This window comes from Sebastes umbrosus, chromosome 18 (genome assembly GCF_015220745.1).
Source record: "Sebastes umbrosus isolate fSebUmb1 chromosome 18, fSebUmb1.pri, whole genome shotgun sequence".
Classification (NCBI taxonomy): domain Eukaryota; kingdom Metazoa; phylum Chordata; class Actinopteri; order Perciformes; family Sebastidae; genus Sebastes; species Sebastes umbrosus.
This window is the reverse complement of record NC_051286.1, coordinates 12319645-12340939: the sequence shown is the minus strand read 5'-3', so window position 1 is coordinate 12340939 and position 21295 is coordinate 12319645. Positions and strand designations below refer to the sequence as shown.

The following is a 21295-nucleotide window of genomic DNA, read 5'->3' as shown; positions in this document are numbered from 1 at the left end:
TAATACCAAATAGTGATTGCCTGTGAAATCTCCCATTTCAAACTGCTGCGAGTAACAAAATGCCTTTCCTTTTGTGACTCATAGCAAGTTATCCCAGACTCAAATCATTATCTTAAACACAGTGAGCCGAATTGGCCAAACTCCCACATAATGGCATAGTGTAAGCGCACATGCACATCCATACTCCCACTCACTGACTCCCACTATCTCAATGCATGCAGAGCAAAGTCATAGACATGTGCACACAGACACACTCTCTACCCAAAACACACACACACACACACACAATCACACAGTTGCTCTGCCCCCAGGCTCTTCTCAAAGCGAGAAGTCTGATCAGAAAGCTGAGGCGGCGAGGGCCAGTGTCTCTGCTGCTGAGCAATGGTGGTCCGCTAACTCAAACTGCAGGTGTTACTAAGCAACTAAACGGGGGCAGAGAGAAGGCAGGGAACTGGCTAGTTGTCATGAGGCATAATTTCAGTCCCGTCTTTCTTCAAAGTGTCTTGGCCAACCGACGGAAGCGTGGAGAGAAAGATGGAGGGAGTGGAGGCGAGAGATGGAAATACTTCTAATCACATTAATTGGACTGTGCTGCACAGATGCTGTTCAAGTCGACCAATAATGGATACATTCACTACATTCATCAGTTCCAATATAACAGAATTTAATGAGCATCTGCACATTCTGGTGGCCTAGTATTAAGTGCGGCAATCTGTGTACTGACACAGTGCAGATTATTTTCAACATGAATTGCATAGGAGCAGCTTTTACCATTGGAGATGTCAGCATTGTCCTTCTTCCTGTCCTTTGCAGTAACCTAAAGGGACAGAGAGAGAGAGAGAGAGAGAGAGGCATGAACAGTGAGTTTCTGATAGAGTAACACTGCCAGAGATACGCCTCCGCCCTCTAGTGATTCCATGCCAGCTGTGGTGTTGCGCCATTCTCACCCAACACCACAGGACATGAGACGTGGCTTAACGTGACAAGGGCTGCTCCTCTCCTGCTAAAAACACCACCAGGGAACACCAGCTCTAATTTACTTCGACTGTCAGTGGCAGATGAGGAGTTGTTATGTTGTTTAACATGCTACTTCTCTTAGAGGGGAATTACTTAACAGCTCTGATTTCATGCTCGTCTGCCTAACACAATAAAGAAACACAGCTAATGAGTCATTATCAAATCCTTCAAATACCATGTTCTTCTATCTGATGATATGGTCTGGAAAAGGCCATCAATGCTGTTTTGATAAAGCTAGATTCAAGTACAAGAAGTGGGACACCTGTACCAACTAGCTGCACTTCCCTCCAGGCCCCTTCATTTGAATCAAATAATGCCCCCTTGAGGAAAAGCCCTGATGGATGTCCAATAGTTTACTCAGCTCTGAATAAGAATTATGGCTTTGTGTCGTGTAACTTCAAAGCAACCCTGGCCAAGACTCTCTGATGAGTCAGAGTGAGTGTGTGTGTGTCTGTGTGCGTGAGTCACCACCTATTTGAATAAGTACCCGGAGACCCAGACAGACGGAAAGAGGCATTGTGATTGGGAGGCACACTTGACCTCCTCTCCACCGCTATATAGCAACATTTTCACTACAACACAACATGTAAATGTGTGTGTTGTCACAAGAGGGTGTAAAACTTTGAGTCAAGCTCTAAGGCATCCCATCCGCCCACAGCATGCTATTTACTAGATCGCTTACCTGTGTATAGTAAAAGGACATTGATAGATCTTACACACAAGGCTCCTGGGATTTTAAGCTTTTGGAGGAGAAAGCTATTTTTTTTTTCTGTGATCAAATCACAGTTACGGGTTGATGGGCAGAAGAAGGCACATTTCTTTAATCCCAGCTTTATTTTACACCGCCAGAGTTAAGTCTTTGCTCTCCAAGAGACTCTCTCCATATTTCACATTTTCCACTGAAGTGTACCCCGATTCATACATTAAAAATATAAAATACAATCATCTCTCTGTGGCTATTTACAGTTCACAGGCAGACGGATATCCATTGATCTCAGAGCCCAGACTGGACTTTTGGAAGTGTAGTTCTCTGGCACAGGTAAACTGAAACCACAAAGGGGATTTGGTGATTAAGCGATTAACCACATTCCAAGCATATTAGAGGTCACAGTTACACCAATTCTTTTACCCACACTAATGTGGAGTGAGTAGGCCATTGAGGGGTATTAGGGACATCATGTGACACCACCTTCCTATATTCTAGGAGCTATGTAGGCACAGAGGTTGATACTGTTAGCCAGAGTTGACAGAAACAGAGGGAGGGGTCAAAACAGCAAAAAACACTTCTCACTTGATGTACAATCCCTTCAGCACGTGACCCACCACGTGCTTGCGAAGAGCGGGAACACACACACTGAGTAAAAATGTGGCACACATATGACACATACACAAAGCAATGTGCACGCACGCACATCAAACGACACATCAAATTAGTGTGTCCATACTGCCCTAGCCTAACCGCTCTATAACTGGTCACAGTTACACAAGAGGGCGATTAATATGAACTCTATTTTTTCCTCTGTATGCTAGGAGTGAAGTGTAATAATGAACCCCCCAGGAGACGCAGACACTGATGGCTCACCATCTAATTGCGCTGCTTTTTTCATCAGCACAGTACACGACCTCTCCCTGTATGAAACCCACGCGCCCCGTTCGCCACCGTCGCACACCAGAGATTCTCTTTTCCCATCTCCCTCTGTTTCCTGCTCCGCTTTCATCTCTCCCTGTCCGACTGTCACTTTCTTTCCATTTCTCAGTCCCCCCCCTCCTTTCTAATTCTGTACAGTTGTCCCCCTTCTTTATTCCTCTCTATCTTTGTTTCTATCCTCGTCACAGTGTCTGTCTGTGTCTCTGCTGCCTCCCCCCTCAACTCCCTTCCCTCACTGGTTCTGTCTTTAGTGCAGATGTGCCCCTGGTCAGTGGTGGCCTGGCTGGGAGACAACAGAAGTGACTTTGAGACTGGGGGATGGCAGCCTTGTTGTCACTGACACACAGAGCTACTCTGATGAGCCTCCAACTGCATACTTACAGGGTAGACAGAGGAAAAAAGAAACAAGGAAATAACAAATAGAGACTACAACATTTTGAGGACAGCTGCTACTATCTTAGTTGTTGGACAGATCCTCATACCTATTTATATAAATGGCTTGGGGTAACCACAATTAATTGAGGTTATAAGTTCAACAGCAAGATGCTCTCAAAATGTAAAAAACGCACATGCTGAATGTATAAAACAACTCTGTGCCCCAGCAGGCAGCAATTCTATGTACCTCTATTTTGTCTGTTGTGCTGTTTGGTAAGTTAGCGGTGCGTTCAGCTGCATCAGGCTCAAGGCCTTCTTTGCATTCACTCTCCTCTCTCTCAGCAATGGACACCAGAAGGGATCCGGAACGTTTCCCCTGAGCGCTCTGCTTGGCCTCTCTGACACACAAAGATATTCATGGTACATGTCATGCGGACATACAGCACAGGCATCATATCATAATCGTGACATACACGCATCTCATCTCATGGTAACACATTTAGAAGCAATATCATCTACATGAGTCATGCATGTCACATTACAGACATCAAATGACATCAAAACACTGCTTTGATCTGTGATTTTTAATTAGCTTAACAATGTTGGAAAATTTTTCTTCCATTTCTTTCAGGGAGTCAAGTGGGAACAAACAAACCTTTATAACATTATAGGCTTCGATGGCCATATAGTTAGAATTTTTCAACTGCTACCTGTGTGCCATTGCCCTGTTCCAGGGAGAACGGGGGGGAAAGATATGGAGGTACAGTAAGAAGATGGGGAAAAGTCTAATGTGATCATGAAAATGTAATTTTTTTGATCCTCTACAGTGAGGTCAGAGCGAAGGTTAGTTATAAAAAAGTGAAAATACTCATAATCAATACAATACAGTTAAATGAGCAGAAAAGCAGGACAACAAAAAAGACTAATCTCGTTTAATTTCTCAGTTTTAGATCATTTAAAGTGTACACACCGCTCAGGGATCGGGCCAACGCTGCTCTTGACACGGTAGGATAGAAAAGGGCTGGCAACCTCAATGAACTGCTCTGGTTTTGACAAAGGAAGCTCTGCCAAAAAGAGAAAAGGGAAAAAAAAAATCTCACACATCATGCCAGCGCTGCTTTTTCAAACTCTGACTCTTTTTACTGCATTTTTTTGTTTCACCCAGAGATCAGCTGATATCAGATATGCCCGAGCCAGCAGCTATTTTCATTACAGAAATATTGTAGCTATCCTCCTCCTTTTTTTCATTTCAGCATGCTGTGCTGTATGCCCTCTGTACTGTAGGCTCTAAATCTCCTGCATTAGCACTCACTTTCCTTTCTAGTCATATTTATTTATGACATTCACCTACACTCTATCACATTATTTGTGCTTTTCTATTTCTTTGATATCCTCCCCTGCATCCTCCTCCTGGTTTACCCCTCACCACCTTTTTTTTTTTCCAAACTTAATTTGAACATTTTCTTATTTCCTGCCTCCTTCTCTGTCTCTCACTCACTTTGTGGTTCATCGGTGACCGTGCTCTCCTTCCGCGGGCGGATGAGTTTCCATTGGGGTACAGGTGGAGGTTTGGGTGGTGCCTCCAGCGGGCATGCCCGGGTTCTTGTCAACAGGACAATGTGGCTGTACAGCAAGGAGAGACCGTACTGACGAAGAAACTCTGAGGAATTAGCCTGTGTGTAGACAAATGTACAGAAATAAACAAACATGCAGCACTCCCATCAATCTTATTCTCCCATACTGAGAATTATTGTCACCTGTAAGCAACTCTACAGGTGAATCAAGTCAAACTGTCAAAAGGGGATCCTGACCCAGGATCAGAGAGTGGAGGTGATATAACACCTTCAACAAAAGAAAATCCTGTCAACCAATTAGCCTTAGCATGGGTGTAAATAATAAAACAAGTGAAGCCTGTTGAGGCGAAGCATCCAAATAGAGCACACCATGCCCCCAGGTCACACAAGCACTGTTAGGTTTCATCTCCACCACCCACTGTTACTTTGGGGCTTCAGTATATTTTTCACATTACTTTGCTGTATAACAGAGGTGACTAAAACATTATATATTTTTAAAAGGTATTGAAACACAATTATATGTTGTCACATTAAGGGTAAAATCATCAAAAGATTTCTAGCTCAGAGTAAAAAAAAACTAATTTTGAGAAAACAGCCTTTAAATATATGTATTATACGTAAAATTCCATACAGTTTGCAAGAGGTGAGTAGGTTTAAAAAAAAAAATAGATATCACAATGAAACTACCCCAGTTGATTCCTTACATTTTACTTACACAATTTGGGAAAATCTACAGATACAAATAGACAAAGTAGTAAAATAAACACCTAAATGTGTATTCCGAATGTTTTCTTTCCACTAGTCTAAAAGAAGACATGTTATGGAAGCAAAATAGCCCAGAATCTCAAAATTGACCAGTGTATGATAAACATTGATACACCTCCGAACGTCAGAGTTGAGTGTGCTCTCCCTTTTCACATCTTAGAAATGTTCATGTAGACATTCTGGCCAGATTGCATCCAGACTATGTAGTATTTGCATCAGAATGTGAATCTCTCTAGGCGTCCGAATCTGTAATGAAGCTCTGACTGCAATCTACAGTAGGTGAAATCTAATTTTCATGGATGCAAATGTTTCTCGTTACGGTGTGACTGAAGTACAAAACCTGCGTTGAATGAGCAAGTGTATGCATAGAGAGCAGCAAGAGAGGAGGAATAGAGAAAAGACATACCATTTGTCCAAACCCAAAGGAATTGTTATGCGGCTGTAAAGGGTAGTAGCTAGCACACACCACTACCTCAGGGGTATCTGAGAAACACACACAAAGAAGACTGGCATAAGTACAAGTAAACCCCATAGATAGATGATTGAACACATTGATATAGTGAAACTTAGTGCCATCTACCAATGACAAGTAAAGCTGATAAAGACAATAAAAAAATCCAAATCAAAGTAAAGTGCAACCCTGGAGATGTGAAAGCACTACTGGCCTCCACAGGTATAAATAAGGCAACAAGAGAGTATCTAGGTTATCTATAGATGCCCCTGCCCTTTATGGTGCATCTTAGAGTATATGGTATAAAGAGCACATGGGCCAGCAGACATGGAAAATCAATTTGAAGGGCCGTGGTGAAGAGAGATGGGAGCGCTGCTACACTAATTTAAAGACTACACATTAAGAATTGAACAGAGAAGTGGCTCTCATGCTGCATAGTGATTTATGCATTTCAATGGAGTACTACAGTGGGCACCAAAACAGTGAGAGAGTAGGTTTGTTTGTGTTTGCATGCGTGTATGTGAGTACCGTGTGATGCATTTCCCTCTAGCATAAATGTTCTGTGAAGTACTACCACTCTGTGCATGCATGTCATTACATTACGTTAGTAATTTTAATTATTGTAAACAAGTGGAATTGTAGGAGAGGCCGAGGGACAGATTAGTGGCAGAAAGAGCAGGTGGGTAAATAATAGAGCAGGAGAGAGGAAATTTAATTCATACTGCGGCCCACTCATGCTGTGTTAATACCTTGAATGTATGCTATTTCAATTACTTCTTTAAATTAATTGTACAACCTTAATAAAGCCTTTACTGCATCTCTCTACCTCAATGACCTGAAACAACTCCAAGCCACGCGCTCTTTTCTGAGGACATGTTTCAATCCTGCCTTCATCACATAACCACATTCTACTTGGGAGGCTCTTCTGCCCTGCGGGAACACCAAATAATTCACCCTGCCACTGCTCCCTCTGCTGGTTTATTTATAGTCCGCCATACACGCATTAACCCTCGCTGTGCTTCATAATACATGAGCTTGGGAAAACAGGAAGTGATGCTTGAAACAGGAAAGACGCAGCAGGGCACAGGCTGAGAAATTGAGGTGTTTTGCAGTACGGCACGATGGTGACCTTAGGCCTGGAGTTTTTCGTCAAGCAATACTATGAATGTTGCAAAGGTGTATAAAAGTTATTAGTGCTATAAGAGAATGGAATCATTGATTGAAGCCGGAGTTGCTGTAGGACAATGAAATATTCATTGTCACGCTCTATAGTAGTTGAATTATGGATGCAGAGGGAAGAAAATAGAGATTTACACACACACTGTGATTTCACATACATACATATATATAAATATATAGTACAGTACTGCACATATACACAAACATTTTTCAAACAACCCGCTGCTAAATTAATAAGCTGTAGTAAAGTATTGTGTGCCGACAAATGATCACAATCTAATGGATGATTGATTCAATTGACTCACTCAATTAAATGTGCAAACAGAGTGTGTAATTGAGATGTAGATTTCCGGATATGCATGTGTTCATAATTGTATGCCTTTCGATGTTTGTGTGTCTGGCTTTGGCACAATTCAGACCTGTACTCTTCTCTAGCTCTGGCAGCCGACTCTTGCTGTCATTACAGCTGGAATCTCTCCTAGCAGCTGGATCAGCAGTCTGAGGCTTCGTCTCCGGCAAACTCTCATCTGGGTGTGTAAATGTGGGAATGGTGTCTTGTAAGAAATCCCAGGTTTTTCCCAGGTATACAGACCTTGGAGGAGATTAAAGAAAATAGGTTACAGGCTTCAGGGGATGACATTATTATTAAGTTTGAAAATACCTTTTTTCGAACCAACTGCATTTTGACTGGAATTTGTTTTCTTGTGAATGTTTGCTTGTCCAATACAATATTACAAATTTTGAACTTACAGCCCCACGACTTCTCCTATACAAGACAAAGTCTACGGTTTCTACACTCGGTCTTAGCCCTGAGTATATTACAGTTTGTTCCTGTTACTGTGTATATCCTTCTATTTACAATACAACGAGATGCAGGTCTTACATCAGCATTTCTCTCTCGCTTGAAAATAAAGTACATAACACAATCTTCTCTCTACTTCAAAACATCCTTTAGAAGATTTTTTTTACTGAAGGCAAGGCAGGTTTATTTGTATAGCACATTTCACACACAGAGGCGATGCAAAGTGCTTTACATAATGCATTAAAAAAACACTTTTTTAAACACAGCATAAAAAATATTAAAATGCAAATTAAAAGAGACCTTGTTAAAGGAAACTGAACTTCTCAGACATGACTGAACATATTGAAAAATAAGCGTAGAGCTGCAATGATTAATTGATTAGTTGTCAACTATCAAATTAATCGCAAACAATTTTGATAATCGATTGATCAGTTTGAGTATTTTTTAAGAAATAAAAGTCTAAATTCTCTGTTTCCAGCTTCTTAAATGTGAATATTTTCTGGTTTCTTTACTCCTCGAAGACAGTAAACTGAATATCTTTGAGTTGTGTTCCTAGCCTCCATACCATCCCAGATTTATGGGTTCATGAACACAAATGCACACCTTCACACCCACACACTTAACCTCCAGGCAAAATTTCAGCCTCATAGGGCAAAATCTGTGGCCTTGAGTGTGACTTAAAGGGTGGGGAAATTTTTATGGACCGACCGACCAAGTGAGCTATGGTGCTGCTGGTCGCAGCTAAAAATTTCCACTGTGGTTTGTGTCTCCAGAGCTGATAACTACCAGCTCCTTCTGCTGTCCATTGTTTGAAATCTGACATGAACTACAGCATGTACTTCTCCTTTTTTAATAGGTCTACCTCCAACTTGTTAGCTCAGTAGTTGTGGAAGGTAAAGACAGTGGCAAATCAGCCAAATTTAAAAAAAATAAAAATGTTTTTTTGTTTACAACAAGGGCTTCTTTGTGCTGAGTGCCAGTCAGAAAAATGAAAAAACATCACTAAGCAGAAATGAGCTTTTTGGCTCTTTTTTTGTTAATAGTAGTAGATGATGTAAATAAAATGGTTAGAGTGTGAGTGTGTGTGTGTGTGTGTGTGTGTGTGTGTGTGTGTGTGTGGGTACGTGCAAGGATTGCAAACCCATGTGTCACGAATCAATGTGAAACACAAACATGGTCATGCTCAGTGCCTGTACGTGTTGATAGATTCCCCAGGCGACCCACTAACAGCAGCTAACCTGCTGAGCTAGAGAGAATAACGCTCCCCAGCTCCACTCCAAAACACTGTTGCCCCATTAAAGTTCCATCACTGACAAGCTGAGGTCCTCCACTCCATACTGCCTCGCCTCCCCCTTTATTACAAATCTCCTTGTTTCCAGTTTGGACCTCAATCGTTTTCTCCCAAAGTGTGACTTTCCACACTATTGTAGACAGATACACTTATCTCTCTCTCTCTCTCTTTGCTACAGTATACTTTATAAAATAGTATATTTGAGAGGAAACAATGCACAGCTTGTCAGACTGTGACAGTGCATTTAGTGTCATAGTCTTTATTCATCCTTCATTTATATCAAGTCTAGTAACAAAGGCACAATTTAGGGACACTTATGTATAACATTTAGAACAAGAGATGCAGACAGAGGTAGAAGAGTGGAGTAGACCAATGAGGACCTTACTTTATAGGACTGATTTCTGGGACCCAGCCGGTGAGGATGCGGATAAAGGTCAACTCGCCCATCTCCCCGCAGACCTCGGACATTACACTGAGTAACAAACACACACAGAAGAACTGTTAAAATAAAAAAAGACAAATTTGCAACAAACCATTCAAACTACCCATAGTGGCATTGCCACTGTTCTCAAATTGAACTTGTGAGGTCACAGTTTCAATATGTGAAATCGCAAATATGCTTGGCGCTCAAGTGGTTTAACTCATGATATTGATGTTGCTAGGCAACTGACAACAAAAATGGGTGTCACTTTCTCTTGTTTTCTGTCTTTATTTTAAAATCAGGTTTAGGAATGACGCCACAGTGAAGACAACGAAGGTAACTGACCGCCATTTTTAAAAAATATTAGAATTTGTGTCAAAAATTTATACTGAAGAATCACAAATACCAAATTGATAAACATGATCACCATTTAAGGCATTTAAACAAGTCAACAGAACAGTTTGGTGTTATCTTTACCCGCCTGGACTTTTTCTATTGTCTGTGTGACTGAAGGTCAAGGAAACAACTTATATTCTACATTTTGAAATTTGTCTTATCTGTAAAACAACTTGATCAGTAATGCCACAGCCCATAACCATTAGAACAAGCTACTCAGCTCCTAAGAGACAGAGCTCTCAAATTCATATTTTTATTATAAAAAGACTACCTCTTTTCTGAGACACCTGGGCAAAGTTTGGTACTCGTTCAGTATGAAGAACTTTCACTATGGTTAATAAATGATTCACCGGGAGAAAGGCTCCTTTGTTTCCTGTCTTGGATGAAACATTTATGTCTCGACCTTCTGTGGACACTGGAACAGCCGCCTTTACACACGCCATGTTGCCACATCACAGACACGCACACCGCCTGTCTGTCACCAAATTCAAGACAGCCCAAGGCGGAGATTAGGTCAGGGGAAGGTTTGGCTAAGTCAGCAAAACGCACTCTGCGGGGGTTCTTGTGCATGTGTGTGAGCTTTAAATAGTTTAGTTCACTTTGTTAGGTTCGACGTGTACGTATGTGTCAGCTAGGAAATTAACCTCCTGAACTCCCCTTAAAATTCTCCTTCAGTAACTTTAAAGTAAGGCGTACACCGTACAGTATGTAAAAGGTGCTAAATGTGAGATAGGGAAAACTACGGAAACTTTTATCAAGAATTATACAGTTATCAGCTATAACCGCCGTATGAGCGCAGTGCAGAGCGGCAAGTAGCAGAGCAGTGGTTCCCAAACTACACAAAAAAAATGGAAAAATGAGTAGATTCAGTGTCCTACTTTAAGTTTGTTCATTGTGAATTACTGGTGAATCACTGTATTGAAATTAGGCATTACTCCAACCCTGTATACTGCTTTACTTAAGCAGGGTTAGTGTACAGTATAAAGGTTGCATAGTGTGGTGTATTTTTACAATGGTCTTCTTAGAGTTAGGTTGCATACATAATGGGCATATACTTGGAATAAGCTTGAGTCTGTTCTTCAGCCCTCTTTCTTAAGACTATTATAACTGTTTCCCAACCACTTGTAGCAGTACTGTGATGCTTATGGAGTTTCTGTTGGAATGAACATTAACTCACTTTGTGTTGGCCACTTTAATGAGAGCCTTAGCCAACAACATTGGCCACAGCTCTGACTGACAGGTGGAGGCAGGAAGAAGCAGGTTGTTTTCTTCATCAAATGGCATTGAATCATCTACTGTTATCTTCCTCCAATTACCCTAAAAGCAAGGAAGGAAGACACAGTGAGGGAAGATACGGTATAACAATCAATGCACCTTAAGTAGTTCATGAACTCGAAATCTCTGATCTACGGGCTTCACACTCCAACGCCTCTCTTTGCATTAGCTACCTTATGCTTGCATATCCTGTTTGGTGTCAGAACTTGTTACATGCCGTCTGCGGTGGTGTGGTCTGTCTACTGGCCATCTGGGGCAGTTTCACACTGCTTGTAAGAAAAAGCAGCACAAGCAGGTGATAATCTGACTGACTGTTCACAGCTGTGCCTCTCTTTATCTATTAGAGCAGTGTGCACAAGCAAGACGATGCACAGTGTGGGCGAGCACACTTTCTTTCTTGCTTGTTCTTCCACTTACTTGTCAAACCATCGCCCCGAGGAGGAGCTCGATGTGTTCGCAGATGGGGTAAAATACAGTGCGAAAGGGCAAGTTGGAGGAGAGAGGAAGAAAAGGAGGAATTGTAGGACAGTGGAAAACAGGGTGAGAAAATGAGAATGGGAGAAGGAGGAAAAAAAGATTGGTGTGGAACAATAAAGAATCAAATGAGCAGGGGAGAAAAGGAGTAGCATATGATGAAAAACAGGCGAGGAAAACGGGCAGTTGGGGGCTGGGCGCTTTATGCCATCTCAACAACCATCTGTTAGCGTGCTATGGTTGGCACGGGGATTGCTGCCTACAACCGTGTCATGCTTCTTTGTCAAGGCAAGAGTCACAGTGTTACAGAACACACATCATTTTTAGCTCTGTCTTTTTTCACTCTCTCGCTGACCCACATTGTTGTGCTGGAAGAGGTTACCCTTTCTGAAATGACACAATGATGTAGTGTCCACTACTTAGAGGTCTGTGGCAAGCAACACACAACTTCAGCAACTTCAAGCTGTATACCTATGCAACGATGACCTGTATTTAGAGGCAAACATCTGTAAAATCTTTACAGCTTGCACATAATCAATATGAAAGACACTGCAGTGCATAAAGCCCTCCCAGGGTTGAGCCTGCTCTCATGGTCTTACTAGGCATAGATACCCAACTTGAGTCTTGCTCTCTAAGAAGCAAATGACCCCTGTTAAGCCTAATCTATTCATCAGGCAATATATGAAGTCCAGACACTTTTGGCACAGTAATGAGACTGATTGATTTGAGCTCTGAGTGGATTCTCATCCCTTCCCCCCTCCAACCATCAGTCTATCCCCATCCCCCTCTCATCTGCTGCATCCAATGGGGTGTGTTGAACAATACAATGCAATCTTATGTCATCCATTGCATCAAGTGTGCCTCTATAAATGTGTGATTAACAAAGAGGCATTGCAGATCAGTGACTTCATTTGCAGTAATGTTAGAATTTTTTAGTTTTCTACAAATCAAATATTTAGTAGCAGGGTCTAAAAATTAAGTTTCCTCACCTGCTACTGTGGCAGGTCACTGAACATTTCTACCGGCCTCCTAAAAATCTATGTAGAAAGCTTTAGAATTGTAAACACTGAGTCAGTGGTAGCAGACAGTAGAAATATGGAATATATCATGTAACATAATCCCTGACTATTTTAAACTTAGCAATTGCTTTTCAACAATAATATTTTTTATAGGGCTGTCAAAGTTAACGCGTTAAGTAACACCACTAATTTCTTTAACACATTAACGCGAAGGAGGTTAAATAACACTCCAAAATTACGCAAAAGGTCCCCTTGACCTCTGACCTCAAGATATGTGAATGAAAATGAGTTCTATGAGTACCCACATGCCCACTTTATGATAATCACATGCAGTTTTGGGCAAGTCATAGTCAAGTCAGCACACTGAACCAGACAGCTGTTGTTGCCTGTTGGGTTTGACTTTGCCATGTTACGATTTGAGCATATTGTTTTATGCTAAATGCAGTACCTGTGAGGATTTCTGGACAATATTTGTCATTGTTTTGTGTTGTTAATTGATTTCCAATAATAAATATATACATACATTTGTATAAAGCAAATATATTTGTCCACTCCCATGTTGATAAGAGTATTAAATACTTGACAAATCTCCCTTTAAGGTATATTTTGAACAGATAAAAAATATGTGTTTAATTTGCGATTAATCGTGATTAATCATGGAAAATCATGTGATTAATCGCGGTTAAATATTTTAATCGATTGACAGTCCTAATTTTTCTTAATATAAGGAAAAATATCTGCCATGGTGGCAGGTGACCTGAAATTTTGACCTGCCACAGTCAACATGTACCCTCTATTTGGCAGGTGGCAGGTGCTAATTTCATTCTGTTTACTTAGATGATGGGTGTTTGCGTGTATGTGTGTGTATCAGGCTCACCATCCAGTAGAGTCTGATCACGTATTTCCCATAGCTGTTGTAGAGTGGCACATGACCTTTCGCCACCTCACACAGCGAGTAGATGTGCTCCCAAGGTCTCCAACCGTCTTGTTCTGTAACTGTGCCCTTATGCAGACTCAAAACAATATAGATCTCGCTGATGATCCACCTCATCAGCTTGATCGAAGACAGAGGAGAGAAAGGGAGAGAAAAGTAATAATGAGTTTAACAACTACCAACTAATCTTTAAATCTATTGGCTGAATCCTCAATTATCTGATCCATCATTCACAAAATCAATAGGGCATAGCATTACCCCAGTCTAATTCATTTCTGTCAGTCAAACGTCACCCTGTCTGACATCTGAATTACACTATCCAAGTGCTGATCGATAAAAGTCAGCGCATTCTTTCATAGAAAAGAAGAAAACAACAGTTGGAAACTAACCTCACTGCAAATCAGGTGATCATTGGGGGAGATTAGGTCAAAGGTCATGTGATTTTCAACAACGCAGAGACCCTAGAATAAAGCACAACATTGTTTTCATTGTAGGCACAGATTGATACAGACAGACAAACTTTATGCACTCAGGTTGTTATACATTGTGTGGTAGCATTAGAATCATTCATAATAACACAGTGGTCGACCAGCTTTAGAATATTGCTGTCATGTGTCACCTGTTTAAAATGGACATGAATATGTAACCTACTTAATACTTCTCTACTCAGCCCAGGTCCTAAACTGGTCTAACCTTGCCATGATACTCCCAACAAGACTGTGTCTGCGATTAATATTTCACTACCAAGTTAATAGACTCTACCATGTTACTAATTAGAAATGAATTAATGGGTCAGGTGATGACGAGAGAGATCAGCTGCGGGTCAAAGGAGGTTGTCTTTTCTGCCATCGTCACAGCAAATCTAAGTGAAACTTTAAATTATTTCCGTCAATAACACCAGCTTTGTAAATACAGACTGATGAAGAGAGAGTTTCACAGTAGAGCCGACGCGTTGCCTGCATCTGTACGGCTGATTACTCTTGTGATTAGCCTGTGTTCCTCTTGTATGAAATTAATGAAATGCTTTTGACATCTTGAGTGAAAAGGCAGCTTGTGACCTGGCAAGGACTAATTCAAAAAGCAGGAAGCTTCCAGTAATTGCTCAATACTGCACAGAGAGAGGGGTAATAGAAAGAGTGGAGCGATATGCAATTAAAACTTCATTGGAGGTGACTAGAGAGCAGATTTCCTTAACTACATTCCACACTGTGTGGCAAAGAAATACACTTTGTTAATACAGCTAATGGCTGCCACCAACAGTTACTTACAGTCATTTTTCTATTAGAAGATTAACCCGTTAATCTATTCAAGTCAATGTAGTCTATTAGTCTTTTAATCTACATGTATTTTTACATGACAAATTACTTAAAAGGTCCAGTGTGTAGGAGCTGGCAGTATCTAGCGGTGAAGTGAGGACATTGAAACCAACTGAAGCCTCTCCCGTGTGCCAAGCGTGTTGGAGCGCTACGGTGGCCGACGCAAAAACACGGATGGCCCTCGGTCGTGTCTAGAAGGGAGCCCGCAAATTGCAAAATCTGATCTGAGATGTGCAAAAACTTCCAAAAGCTCTTGCGAGACTCGCTGCCTGACGACCTATCCTAACCTTAACCATTCAAGGTCAATACCTAACCTTAACTATTCAAGGTCAATGCTTAACCTTCCAGATCAACCTTAACCATAACAATTTCCTGAGTTTCCCCAGTTTTCTGGCTCCATTCTAGTCACTACCATGGCCCTCTCTAGAGCTATTTGGAGCAGAGCCAGTGCGTAGAGTGTGTGTGTGTACGTGGGAAATGAGTGGTGAAGCAAGAGAGAGAGAGCGGCAGTGACAGGAGCGAGTAACGTCTGTTTGGTTTGTTCATTCTGGGCTACTGTTGAAACATGGCAGACTCCGTGGAGAGGGGGCCGCTGCTCCCTATGTAGATATAAACGGCTCATTCTAAGGTAATGAAAACACAGTGACTCTTATTATCAGGTGATAATATACCAAAGAAAACATACTTATTAATATTATATTCCATTTCTGCCAATAGATCCCCCTAATTGTTACACACTGGTCCTTTAAACCTTTAAATAATATAAAAAGTAGAATCAATTTATCATGTCAGTTGAAATAATTTCACCACTTATATGTGTGACACATATGCTGGCTTCTGCTTATTACTGTTGCGTATTTGAACTGCTACATACAGTACATAGTGTGGTACACTATAACAAGCGTAAATCACTTTTATCATTATATAAAATTATCAATATCATCATTGTAAACCCCAGAAACAATGTCATTAACACATTAAGACACATGAAGGTTACCTTGCTGACAATAAACTCTGTGGGACGTTTCCAGGAGTGCACTGTCAAAGATGGAGGCAGGGAAATTTTCCCCTCAGGATCTTCAAAACATGTCACAGCCTGAGAGACAACCACAACAACACACTCACACTCTGCCTTTCATTTCCTCCTCTACTTCATGTTGGTTTTGGGGTTTTTTGGGGGGGGGGGTTGTTGTTTTTATACATTTATCCTTTGATACGAATTTCCCTCCAGGGATTAATAAAGGTTCATCTTATATTGCAATATATTGTTATTAATTGTTGTTTATTTGTTGTTTGTTTTATTGACACAACAAACATTAATAACTTCTTTATTGTTTTCTTCCATTTACATGCATGTTCTTTTTAAATATCTATATATTGTAATTTGCTTAATGAATTGTATAAATGTATATATATATGTTTTTGTTTTTATTTTGTTCTTTTTTTTATTTTTATTTATTATTGAATTGACGCTTTGGCAATATTGTTTACCTGATAGTCATGCCAATAAAGCAAATTGAATTGAATTGAATTGAATATAGAAACACAATATAAAAAGAATCAACATAATGTCAGTTGTAACGTGGATTTCAATTTATCAACTTAACAATACACTGTACAGTACTGTATGTGTTGGCAAATTATTTGATACTCCATATTTACAGCATGTTGACTCTTGATCCTCCTTCCTTCTTCAGCTCCTTTAATTGAGTCCCATTTCTCCTCGTTGACTTCAGCATCATTCCACTCTGGCCAGATGGGGAATCTGCATCTCCCTGCAGCTCCTAGGCTCTCAGAGGAAGTGGCTGTTCTGAAATGATGACACATAACGTTAGTTAGCTTCATCTCTTCTCAAGTGGATACTAGGCTTTTTGACTTACAGCAACAGATAACATGACATAGGTAACCATAGATCAGGGGTCAGCAACCTGCGGCTCCGGAGCCACATGTGGCTCTTTAGCTCCTCTCCAGTGGCTCCCTGTGGACTTTTTTAAAAATTAGTGGAAATGAATAACTATATTTTGTTTACATTTTCAATTTTATTTATCATTGTTGTAGGTCTATGGTACGACGGTATGACGGAGTATTAGGGCCACATTGAGGAAAAAAAATTAATCTGAGATTTTGAGAATAAAGACATAATATTATAAAGTAGTAATTTTACGTGTTATTTTCTTTTTTTATCGTAAAGTTATGACTTTATTCTCGTAATATTACGCCTTTTTCACGTAAAGTTATGACTTTATTCTCATAATATTACGACTTTTTTCTCGTAAAGTTATGGCTTTATTCTCATTATATTATTACTTTTTTCTCGTAAAGTTATGACTTTATTCTCGTAATATTACGACTTTTTTCTCGTAAAGTTATGAATTTTTTCTCGTAAAGTTATGACTTTATTCTCGTTATACTACACCTTTTTTCTCGTAATATTACGACTTTTTTTCTCGTAATATTATGACTTTATTCTCGTAATATTACACCTGTTTTCTCGTAAAGTTATGACTTTATTCTCATTACGACTTTTTTCTCGTAATATTATGACTTTATTCTCGTAATATTACGACTTTTTTTCTCGTAATATTATGACTTTATTCTCGTAATATTACGACTTTTTTTCTCGTAATATTATGACTTTATTCTCGTAATATTACGACTTTTTTTCTCGTAATATTATGACTTTTTTCTTGTAATATTACAACTTTTCTTCTCGTAATATTATGACTTTATTCTCATAATATTACAACTTTTTTTCTCGTAATATTATGACTTTATTCTCGGAATATTATAACCTCTTATTCTCGTAATATTATGACTTTTATTCTCATAATATTACAACTTTTTTTCTCGTAATATTATAACCTCTTATTCTCGTAATATTATAACCTCTTATTCTCGTAATATTATGACTTTTATTCTCGTAATATTATGACTTTTATTCTCGTAATATTATGACTTTTATTCTCGTAATATTATGACTTTTTTCTGTAAATCTCAGATGTTTTTTCCCTCAATGTGGCCCTAATACTCTGTAGTACATTTGCTCTTTGGCCCTCACTGCATCAGACTTATATACTATATACTCAGACTATAAACTGTTACCTTCATCACAATGCTCAAATGTTTTGTGACTCCAGACAGAATTTTTTTTTTTTATTCTCCTAAAATATCTCTTTTGATAGTAAAGGTTGCTGACCCCTGCCATAGAGAGTAACGTTACATCTTCATATCACACAACACAGAGACAGGACCGTTCTGTCACGGTTTTGATGATGCTAATGCTAATGCTAACGACAGCTGGCATTGATTAACGCTAATTGCCAATATTAATCAAACTCACTCACTCAGCCTGTCGGTCGGATAAATTGACTTTACTTAAGGAGGACTCCTTTTTCTTGGTCTGTGTCTTGGACATTGCACTTGGTGTGATAAATAACCGAGAAACAAGCGAACAAGTCAGGTAGCATCTGTCCGGTTAGCTGATGTCTCTTCCTCTTGAAAGTTTAACTCGTTGCTAGGCAACGGAGCCGTGACGTGGGCGGGGTCTGGAGCGGTTGCGTCACTTTGTTCCTTCTCCTCTTTTCATCTATTTGCAGAAAGTTACTTCAAAGAATAAATTAATAGATCTGCACTTTTTGTCCTATATATAAACTGACAAAAAATATTGCAATATATTGCAATCCAATACGCTTTACAAAGGGGGCACATAAAAATCATACTAATGAATAACACAGAGGAGAAACTATAGTTAAGTAATTAAAAAGAGTGTTGTGTAGGAAGAGGCAGCTGAGATCATAGGCCTTGATGAACAGGTGGTGTTTGAGGTGTTTTTTTAAAGTGTCCAGGGATGAAGCATTTCTTATTTCACATGTGTGTTTCTGCAACTACAGTCACTTTTCACTCACCCAAATTAAAAAAAATCAACCTCTATGAATTTTTTTTTAACCATCATATAAACAGGTACACAAAATGACATATAGTCGTTAAGATTTTAATCTGTAACATTTTTTATTTTGTATGGTTTTCATCACTTGTTATTACTAAATGTCCTTACAACAACAATACAATAATGTTAATTTTATACATTTTCCTTTTTCAATTTTTTAAATATTTCTTACTTCAGGGAAACGAAATGTAATAAATTAATAAATCTGGCCTTATTGTCCTATATATAAACTGACAAAAATATTGCAATAGATTGCAATCCAATAGCACATGATTGTGGCACCATTTACTTAGAAGAAACATAGAGACACACTCTGTTGATGAAAAGAAAATACACGTGTGTTTCTGCAACTACAGTCACTTTTCACTCACCCAAATAAAAAAAAAAAAACCTCAATGAATTTTTTTTTAACCATCATATAAACAGGTACACAAAATGACATATAGTCGTTAAGATTTTAATCTGTCACATTTTTATTTTGTATGGCTTTCATCACTTGTTCTCACTAAATGTCCTTTCTGCAACAATAAAATAATGTTCATTTTATACATTTTCCTTTTTCAATTTTTTAAATATTTTTAAATTCATTTTCATCACGCTTTGTGCATCATTGTAAATATTGATATAAAACTTTTTTTTTTTTTTTGAAATAGGGATTATTATGATTTTCTCTACACCCTGAAAAATGTAGACAGTAACCATAGATTTCAGTCTTCATACGCAAAAAAAATATATAAAACGTGTTGTGTTTTATGACAGATATTGCAGTTTTAATGTCTTTAAGGTAAGGACATGTTGCGGAAATTACATTTTTGCTAATATTACAGATAAATGGCAGCTAGTAAGTTCTGCTACTTTAGCTTTTGACTCTTAGCATCTAATATACATGAATTCAACAGTAAGTTATTTTTTTAATGTAGTTCAAAATACACAATGACTAAGCTGTATGGTAGGGACACAAATCAGTAAATACTTCAGAAGAAAAGGTGATCTTAGCCTTGTTTTTCTTGATTGAGAGGGTCACCTTTGTGTGTGTATATCAGTATCCTGTGAAGTTTTCAGCATCCTCTGAAATGCATGCTGAAATACTTTGGTGACGTGGTGTGGATTGCAGTATTGGCACTGAATGACTGAATAACGCTTGTACACCACACAACTGAACTGGCACGCCTCCTCTGTATTCCTGCTCTGGGAACAGTTAGGTGTGTGGAAGAGCACAAGCTGTAGTGCTGAGAGCCCAGTCAGTGTCTGGTGACACACACACTGTTTCTTGAGTGGAGTCACATGGTCCCGTCTCTGTCTCTCTCATGCACAGTTTAAGTCATACTTTTCACACATACAACTTCATCCATTGTACTTTGTGCTAAGAGTTTAATCAAGGGAAATTTAGCACTAGTGTTTTCTCAAACTAGACTGTGTGTGAGTCTTATTACAGCTATTGACCTAATCATTTGCCATTAATCTGTGCTTTTCATTGGTTGACTAATACTTACAAAGATAAATTGATGTTGCCAGTTCTGCTGTAGCACGGCAATACCAACTCGCTGCCATTTCAGATCCAACTCCCAAGAACCTGAACCAGGCATTATTGCTTGTGCAGTATGCTAATAATTTAAGAAATGCATTCATACGAGTATAATCCCAGCTCAGATGGCTTGATCCAAGAAGTCTACGTGCTAGTAGAAAACTATTAATTTTATAATCCGAAACATTTGCTTGGGACAATAAACCATAAAATCCACACAGGGACACAGAATGTTTATAATGTAACTGAGCCAAATACTGTGCTTTAAGTATATAGTGCAGACCTCAGTTACCCATTCACATAGCTCGTCCATCAGATTATATGATTGAATGAATTATAAATGATTTGCTGAGCAACACCAACATTGCCCCAGTGTTTTTTGCAGTGTGTATATATACATATATATTAGGGTTGTCAATCAATTAAAATATTTAATCGCGATTAATCGCAAATTAATCACATTTTTTATCTGTTCAAAATGTATCTTAAAAGGAGATTTTCCACATATTTAATACTCTTATCAACATGGGAATGAGCAAATATGCTTGCTTTATACAAATGTATGTATATATTTATTATTGGAAATCAATTAACACAAAATGACAGATATTGACCAGAAACCCTCACAGGTATTGCATTTTGCATAGAAAAATATGCTTGAATCATAACATGGCAAACTGCAGCCCAACAGGCAACAATAGCCGTCAGTGTGTTAGTGTGATGACTTGACTATGACTTACCCCAAACTGCATGTGATTATCATAAAGTGGGCATGTCTGTAAAGGGGAGACTCGTGGGTACCCATAGAACCTATTTTCATTCACATATCTTAAGGTCAGAGGTCAAGGGACCCCTTTGAAAATGGCCATACCAGTTTTTCCTCGCCA

General features: G+C 39.2%; 1 protein-coding gene across 6 annotated transcripts in view; it reads right to left on the bottom strand.

Moving 5' to 3' along the window:
* Positions 1-18449, bottom strand: part of adgb (androglobin) — a 43629-nt gene extending 25180 nt beyond the window's left edge. For 2 of the 6 annotated variants that reach the window (XM_037750120.1, XM_037750123.1), the window contains exons 1-13: positions 18282-18448; positions 16600-16747; positions 15935-16027; positions 14011-14082; positions 13565-13741; positions 11097-11236; positions 9488-9574; positions 7429-7601; positions 5786-5862; positions 4539-4713; positions 4011-4104; positions 3288-3438; positions 772-817 (exon numbers count right to left, since the gene is read on the bottom strand). In XM_037750120.1, coding sequence (XP_037606048.1) covers positions 772-817; positions 3288-3438; positions 4011-4104; positions 4539-4713; positions 5786-5862; positions 7429-7601; positions 9488-9574; positions 11097-11236; positions 13565-13741; positions 14011-14082; positions 15935-16027; positions 16600-16747; positions 18282-18352 — 1504 coding nt within the window. In that variant the 5' untranslated portion in view covers positions 18353-18448. Of the gene's footprint in view, positions 1-771; positions 818-3287; positions 3439-4010; positions 4105-4538; positions 4714-5785; positions 5863-7428; positions 7602-9487; positions 9575-11096; positions 11237-11367; positions 11464-13564; positions 13742-14010; positions 14083-15934; positions 16028-16599; positions 16748-18277 lie in introns of those variants that run through there. The other 4 variants (XM_037750121.1, XM_037750122.1, XM_037750124.1 and 1 more) reach the window with 4 other exon arrangements.
* Positions 18450-21295: the final 2846 nt, after the last annotated feature.